The sequence below is a fragment of the Oryctolagus cuniculus genome, chromosome 2 (genome assembly GCF_964237555.1).
Source record: "Oryctolagus cuniculus chromosome 2, mOryCun1.1, whole genome shotgun sequence".
Taxonomy (NCBI): Eukaryota; Metazoa; Chordata; class Mammalia; order Lagomorpha; family Leporidae; genus Oryctolagus; species Oryctolagus cuniculus.
Window position 1 is genome coordinate 48,760,796 of NC_091433.1, and position 8,631 is coordinate 48,769,426.

Below are 8,631 nucleotides of genomic sequence, written 5' to 3' on the forward strand. Positions count from 1 at the left end.
TCAGACATGATGGCATTAAGGCTTTGAAATAAATTAACAAATAATATTTAAATAAAATAATTTGAAACAAATACATATTTTCTACCTGTTTACTTTCTGTTCTGCATTATGCATGGTGATTTGGGTGTTTAAGATTGACAGTGTTGTATATTAATGGTTGGTATAGACAGTCCAAGGAGCAACTTCTTAGTCTTTCATAGCTAAATGATGCCTTTAATTGCTGGCATTAGTATTCTGACCTTTGAAATGAAGATGGTTGTAGCTCTTGGAACATCAAGAATTTCAGCAAAGTCCATATACCTAACAAGTGTATGCCTTCCTTATCCATACATTTTGACTATATTGTTATGCCCAAGGTTGTTTATAAAAATAGAAACAGTGATGTCATGGTTCTGACTCCCCCAGCTTCTTTATGTAAACACTTTATGTTCCATGTGAACTGGGCATGCTGTTAATTTGGCATTTGCTTCTTCTTCGAATAGTTCTTTAAAAGAGCTATTTCTTTAAAATATTTACAGTTCTTATTGGATTCAATTGTAAAAGTCTTTTGTTGTAAACAGAAAATAATTAATTGCAAATATATCCAATTGAATCCCCCTCTATTTTTTTGTAACTGTTTGAGCCTATGGGAAGAAAATTATGACCCTTAAAACTGGGACTTTTTTCTTTGCAGTGTGCAAATCTCCAGGGAGTTAAGATGCTCTGTTCTAATGCAGAAGGTGCATCCCTGAAACTGTGTAATTTTGAGGATCCTTCTGGTCTTAAAGCCAATTTAGAAGGTGAGATCCCGTCTGTAAATGTTCTTTCGTGAAATCAGACCATAAAATTAAAAGTTCAGCAAAATAATTATTCAGGGTAAAACAGGATAAGCTGTGGGAAAATAGATTTATTCTTTTGTCATATTTGATAGCCTGCAACAGGGTAAGATGCCTCCATTTGCTCTCATACACATGCTAATCAAACTTGAGCATTCAAGAAATAAAGCTTTGAATATTTAATAAGGCTTGAGTTGAAGAATTCAATTTCAACATCTTAAACTTTCAAGAAGAACAAATATCCTTGTACTGACCAAAAGGAAAAATTTCAGTTTGTACAAAGCCAGGGAGGGTTTTTTTTGGGTCATTTTTAAATTTAATATTTTGTTTATTAACTCATTATTGTGTTGTTGTATCTGTGAATTGGTCACTTTGTTTATACTTTGTGTATTTTGGAGACATAGTGCTTATCATGAATTTAGAGGGGCATATTATAAAAGTGCTAACTATCATAAGACAGTTTATTCCTCTCCTGAAAAGTATTGATGAAAACGTTCCAATTTATTGCATAAGCAAAGCACTCCCTAACATTGAACTCTGTGTTTGTACGTTAGTTAAGAGACTCAGATTTCCAGGAGTTAAAGGAGTCTTTGATCATTTACCTCCCTTAAGTCATCTTGCAATTCTGTTGAGTGCAGTTAAATTTTTTAAGTTAAAATCCTAAAATATGTTTGCTGTAGGTGCTAATCTGAAAGGTGTGGATATGGAAGGAAGTCAAATGACAGGAATTAACCTGAGAGTTGCTACTTTAAAAAACGCCAAGTTGAAGAACTGCAACCTCAGAGGAGCAACTCTGGCAGGAACTGACTTAGAGGTGAGTTCAGCAACATTTAAAGTTTTTGTTCATCTAGAATTACTGAGTATCTCATGCAAAATTTATTGAAATCATAATGAAGTTGGCTGGTAAAACTGCCAGATAACATGCCAAACAGCTGGAGGGCTGTTTTCCTTTCAATTGCATGTTTAAACAAATTGGAATTCCAGAGCAGTGTTCAGTTACTCAGATCACAGATGCAGTTCCAGATTTGATTTCCTGTCTCCTTTTCCTTGGTTCTTCCCCAAGTAGAGAAGTTTGATATTTTATTACTCTGATTTACTATATTTTTCATAATTTTTAATTTGAAACAAAATTAAACAGGCCAGATTATTTCCTGAACTACTTGAAACCTTTATGTATTTTCTTAGAAAGTGAGAGAGAGGGCCCGCGCTGCGGCTCACTAGGCTAATCCTCTGCTTGCGGCGCCGGCACACCGGGTTCTAGTCCCGGTCGGGGCGCCGGATTCTGTCCCGGTTGCCCCCCTTCCAGGCCAGCTCTCTGCTGTGGCCTGGGACCAGGATAAGCACCTGGCTCCTGCCATCGGATCAGCGCGTTGCGCTGGCCGCGGCGGCCACTGGAGGGTGAACCAACGGCAAAGAAGACCTTTCTCTCTGTCTCTCTCTCTCACTGTCCACTCTGCCTGTCCAAAAAAAAAAAAAAAAAAAGAGAGCGATATCATGCTATCTGCTAGTTCATTCCTCAAATGCCTGCAGTAGCCCAGGCTGGGCTGGGCCGAACTGGAAGCCCAGAACTCCATTTGGGCGGCAGAGATCCAAGTACCAGGGCCATCACCACTGCCTCTCAGAATATGCATTAGCATTAGTAGGCAGCTGGACTTGGCACCCAAGGCTTCTATCTGCTGGTTCACTCCCCAAATTCCCACAGCAGCCGGGGCTGGGCCATTCCGAAGTCAGGAGCCATGAAATCAGTCTGGGTCTTCCACATGAGGGGCAGGGACTCAAGCACTTGAGCCATCACTTGCTGCCTTCCAGGGTGCGAATTACTAGGAATGCTGGAATAGGAAGTGGAGCCAGGACTCAAGCTGAGGTATTCTGGTATGGAATGTGGGTGTCCCAAGCAGTAGCTTAATCTGCTGAGCCTTTTTTTAAGTGCAGAACCAAACTCCCACCCCTGTCCAGTCATCTTTTTAATAAGAATTATATTCTATATGTCTTCTTGATGTGTGAATGTAGCTAGCAGACTTGAAAGATGTTGATAGATCTATATCAACAGTGTCCAATAGCACTTTCTGCCATAAGGGACATATTCTATTCCTCTCCTGGTTGGCATGTTGGTTACTACCACATATAGTTATTGAGCTGTATTTCATTTTAAATAAGGCAAAAAGAACTAGCCTAAGGCTGATAGTATACTGCTATTATGAATGTAATTGTTTAGTTGTTTATTACTTGTTATTATACCTAAGGTCGTATTTTTTCCCTTGATTTCAGCTACCATGTATTCAATATGGTTAAGAAGCAAAAGTCTCTGTTCAGCTGACTGCAAAGATTGATAAAGTTGCTTGTTAAGGGGTAGCTGTTGACATTTGTCCTCTTAAAAGATTATACATAATCACTCTTCTTCAGCCATTACCACCACCATCCCTGGGGACTTCACCAGATTCTTCATCTCATCTTAATGCTGTGATTTGGAAAAAAATTAACAAATACCTCCTGTTTGTGTATTAGACTGTTGTGTCCCTTTGTCAAAACTCATTGATTCGTACACATAAATTTGGGATTAAACAACAGCAACAAAAAAAGGCAGTCCCTTGCTATAAAAATGTTAGGGGTAGGGAATAGAAAACTCTATTGTACAATTTAATTACTAGGTACATTTCCTTTCAATAGCTTTCCCCCTTGTCATGCCTTTTGTTCTTGTTCTTGTTCTTGGATTGTGGTAAAATTATTTAGATAATACTTAATTGCACCAATATCCACTCTGCATTTTAAATGCCTGATTCTAAAATACATGAACAGAAGGGACACACTTCATCTTTAATCTTTGCATTTGTGGCCATCTGCCCGAGCACCACCTTGGTTGACAAATTCCTGTGCTAATAGAAGAAAATCTGACTTTAGGGTATATGTCAGAAATTTTCCAGAAATTAACTGAGTTTCATTCTATCAGAATGTTGTCTTAATATCTCACAGACATAATTTTGAGAAGAAACAGGTAAGAATATAAGTCTTCATGCTAGTTATGTGAATATGTTTCTGTCTTATAGAATTGTGATCTGTCTGGGTGTGATCTTCAAGAAGCCAACTTGAGAGGCTCCAATGTGAAGGGAGCTATATTTGAAGAGATGCTGACACCACTACATATGTCACAAAGCGTCAGATGAGGATTTCAGGGGCTGGAGGAAGATGTCCTAGATGAAAGATGTTTTCCTTATCACTTTTCTTTCTGTACCCACTCAGTTGTCTAGAAGAGATAGCACTGTAAGGGAATTTTAAAACCATTTAGACAGTTATGCTTGTTCTCAACGGTGCATAAGGGAAAAAAATTACTCTTTTTTCCACATTCTGATTTTAACAGAAAAGCACTCATTTAATAGATGTAGGGAAATTAGATTGCATTGCTGCCTTTTGAGTGGGATAGGGAGAGTTGCCTGGTTGTATGACCAGGAATAATATCTATTATATTTGCTTTTAAATAGGCATGATGTGGAAATGCCATCTTGGTTTGAGATGCATTTGAGGATTTTAATTTATGAAAAGCACAACATATGCAATTATATTTATTGAATACCTAGATGCAGTATGGATATTTAAATTGTTAAATTTTATGAAAACTTTGAAAAGGTTGTTCAGGTTTATAAATAGCTTTAGTGATGCCTCCCTCTTTAAATACCTGTCACATCATATGAATATGGTGAGATCAGATTCCCTAAGGCTCTCTTTTCAGGTTCATTTTTATGATGTTTACTTTTAGAACAAAATAGTAGCTAATTTAAAGGAATATTCCATTCTTACTGGTTAAGACAGAGTGGAAGGAAAGATACCATTGTACATCATTAACATTCTGAAAGTATATTGGAACACCCCAGATGAAGGAAGAATTTACCAATAGCCTCAGCTTTTAAATAAGCATTCCTTAGAATTTCATTCTAGACAAGTTCCACTCAACACCAGACCAGGCAATTCTATTTACACTACTAGTCTAGTTTTTTTTCATGTACAATCAACAGAATCATAGGAAGAAGATACTTCAAAAACCAAAAAACCAAGGTGCATCATTAATATTCATTTAATTCAAATACAAAATAGACAGGATCAGCTTAGAAATATACTGCAATCAAGAATACTGCAGCCAAAGCTATAAAATATGAGTGAGTATTGCAGGGACACGTTTTAGAAGGCAAAAGGCTTAAGCCAGCATGGGGAATGCAGTATTCTTAACTATCAGTTACATAATAGCTGCCCCCAAAATTTAATAAGTAAAAATAAAGGCATTTGGCTGGTCCATGATATAATTCTAGTCACTCCAGTGAGCATCTGTGGTTCTTTTACTTATATTTTCTTATTTTTTGTTTGTTTTTAACAAATTTTAGTCCATTTTTCTTGAATCGTTCTCTCTGCAGCAACAGAGATTGGGACAGTCCTTGCCCATCAATAACCCTGTGTCCATAGGTCTAGCCCAGGAATAGGAATATAAGCTGTATCCAAATGGATTCTGAATTCTACAGACTCATCACCTTGAGGCAATGAATCATTTAAAACCACTTTTGTCTCCTTTGGGAGAATGACATATCTTCAGTATTTGCGTAGCTTATTCTTCTATATCTACATATGCAAAGCTTTCCTGAACAGTAAGGGTACATATGCATAGTGGGAGGAAATCAGACCTTTACAGGCGAAGGAAAGCAACTTTTAGAAATGAAATATTTTCTTTGCTTTATTATTTTTATCAAGACAGAGAAGTATTGTATTGAGAGATATCTATTTTCATAATCAGTATGTGCCTAAATTATATTTAAATCATTTCACTCAGTACTATATTTTCAATAATTATAGAATGTGTTATCCATTCATTTAAGGGTACCTCTGTAGACAAACCTAAAATTGCACAAGGAACTGAAAGATCTAAACACAGTATGCTTAGAAACTGCAGATTTTGGATCTAATGTATACTACATTAATAAACAATATGAAATGTTGAAAAGGAGTCTCTTCTCTTGCTTTTGAAAATCCACACTATTTCTCTTTTGCATACATTTCTACAATACGTGTTGACAGCTAGCTCTCAGGGTCTAAATGACTAAGGAAGTACAGCATAATATGTGTTATGGACTAGCCTCTTGGAAAGTGCTATGAAAGTCAATTCGTATCTTCAGACAGTATCTATCTGCCATTCTAAAGACATGAAGAAACTATTAATTCTCACAAAAGGAAAGACTGTCTTCTAGTATTTCATTTAATTTGTTTTTGTTACTCTTAAGCCGATGAACATTGCTAGTAGGTGTTATTAAGCTGGATAAAAACATTCCCCCAAGACATGTTTCACCTGACAGTTAAGAGAGAATCCGAAGGAAGGAGAATGCTATAAAATAATAAAACTTGCCTTAACCCTAGTGATGAAACATGTCCCTTCAGTGGTGGTTGGAGGGTGAGCTATAAAATTGAGATTATTTACATTGACAAATGAGATAATTTACATTGATACAATTCAGTACTCAAATAACTTTCTAAAGCAATATGTATTATGCTCTAATACAATTTAGTTCTTTCAACTATGATTTCAAGGAAATTGTAGTAGGAAATGTTATAAATTCATTATCCTGTGAAGGTTTCCATTATGAATCAAGACTTGGAATATTTTCTCCAGTTCATTTTATAAATCTGTTGTTTATACTGAAATCCAACCCCGAGTCAACTTTAAATCATCTTTAATGCAGGACTATCCAAGAATTGTATTAACTACCCAAAGAAGTATATTTTAAGTTAAAAGGTTCACTACTACAAAGAAAAGTGCTTACATTATTTTAGTTTAAATCACCTTATCCTAGAACCAATTCTCTGAAACCTTTTTATAACCTGATTAGACACATCAGCAGGAGTTAACCTTGGTTCTACCTGCTGAGATTTTACATTAGAGAGAAAAAAAAGACTCATTTGTCATTCTGCAACATCACAAAATCATTATTGTAATAATTTTGAGCTGATTTAATGTTGAAAGTGAAGCAGTTTTTCCTTTAAAGTCATTCTTTCAAATCTTGAAAAAAATATACCAATACAAAATCCAATTATTTAAACCCACTTTATTAAATTCTGCTCCTTGGTAAATTGAACATGGAATCATGAAAAGGTTCAGACTTAGTCACTAAGCATCAAAAACTCATTAATTTTAAAATGAGATGGTAACCTTAGTTGGTGCTATAGAGAGTAAGACAAAACAAATTTGGCTTTTGCTCATGTGGCCTAAGACTTAAAGAACATACAACATAGTGAATGAATTCATACGCTATTTTGTTGTGTTCATCTTAAAACTTTCAAAGCATGTTTTCAAAAATGTAATAGCAACCCACAGAAATAACCTTTAGGAAATTCAGTGCTGCCTACCCAGAGGTAAGTATCCACCTAACAGTAGAGTCCTAACCAACGGCCATATTTTCTGCATTAGCAAACTTAGAAGCACGTCTCTCACCAAACCAGAAATCAATTGGACAGTGTAATAATGTGCAAACATAATAAACTCTTGATCAAAAATAGTTTCTCAAGACCTATATAGTGAGATAATACTTGTTCATGTTAGAATGTAATTTAATATCCATCAGTGTTTAAGTAAGTCAAATAAACAATCATGTTTTATTTTTAAATTTCCTTCTATTTGCAATTACACTTTAGCATTTAACCCTTTCTTTACATTATCATAAGAGCTGAACAGCTTCCACAGGAGATAGTTGGGAAAAGCCAAGGGAGTTTATTGGCAAGACACCATTTCTCTTTGCCCTGAAATCCTCAAAATTTAATTATTCCAGAGGCCACTGTGCAATGCCTGATGGGTTTCCTTCCTACCTGAAGGGAAATTGCTGATCTGACCTCTAAAATGAACAAAATCTAGTTATATTTAAACCATTTGTGGCTCAGCTAATGTAACAGGCCATATAGTCAATAGAACATGAAGATTTAATTCTGCCACAGATAAAACATCTTTGATGAAAAAATAGAGGAAGCATTAGGCCTAATCTGGTTAAAACATACTTGCTCTCTCTTATTCAGTCACTGACTCTCATTCATTCATTCATTCAAACCTATGCAGACTAAATGCCAGAGGGTTAACAACAAAGTAAATTAGGATGACATCTTTGACTATTATGGATTACAACCCAAGACAATCTTGAATCCAAATGAAAGTAATAAAGAATAATGGTTCTGTGTCTTTAGTAAATGCTAGTATAAATAACATGTCCAAGATCATGCCACTTGGTGGGACATTTGTAAAAGTTGGATGACAATAGCCAGTTGGCGTGTAGTTACATTGAATGGGGGTGTTCTTACATGCCATGAACTATCATTTCTCGTTTTTGCGCTCACTGCTCTTAGCACAGCAGCTTGCACACTTTAACTCAGTAAGTATCTATGGTAATATGTTGAATTGCTGACCTAAGTTTGCTCTGTGTGGTTTTGCTTTTAGTATATTCTAATGACTGTGTTTTTTCTTAACCTTTTTTTGATACGTAAATCACTAATGGTTTTCAAGAACTCAAGGAAAGAACCTGCTGGATAGGAGATAGGGGAATTTTCAAACTCATAACATCTAATTTAGGATCCTATATGGATTTTATGTAGTGTCAAAAATCACTTATTTTTATTTATATATCAAATTTTTAAAACCAGAAGCAATTCTCTGATCATCTAGTTTAAATCTCTCCTTTTACAAATGAGGAATCTAAAGGCTGAGACTAACTCCAAAGCATCCTGACTCAATTTTTTCTGAATATATTTATTGCAGACTCTCCAAGTTTTTATGTGTACATTTTACTTCATTTAATCTAAG

At 35.6% G+C, this 8,631-nt stretch overlaps 1 protein-coding gene across 1 annotated transcript in view; it reads left to right on the top strand.

The window, feature by feature from the left end:
* KCTD9 (potassium channel tetramerization domain containing 9) overlaps window positions 1-5,796 on the top strand; it is a 31,502-nt gene extending 25,706 nt beyond the window's left edge. The window contains exons 10-12 of the mRNA XM_002709462.5: window positions 674-779; window positions 1,496-1,629; window positions 3,860-5,796. Coding sequence (XP_002709508.1) covers window positions 674-779; window positions 1,496-1,629; window positions 3,860-3,976 — 357 coding nt within the window. The 3' untranslated portion in view covers window positions 3,977-5,796. The remainder of the gene's footprint in view (window positions 1-673; window positions 780-1,495; window positions 1,630-3,859) is intronic.
* The last annotated feature ends 2,835 nt before the right edge of the window (window positions 5,797-8,631 follow it).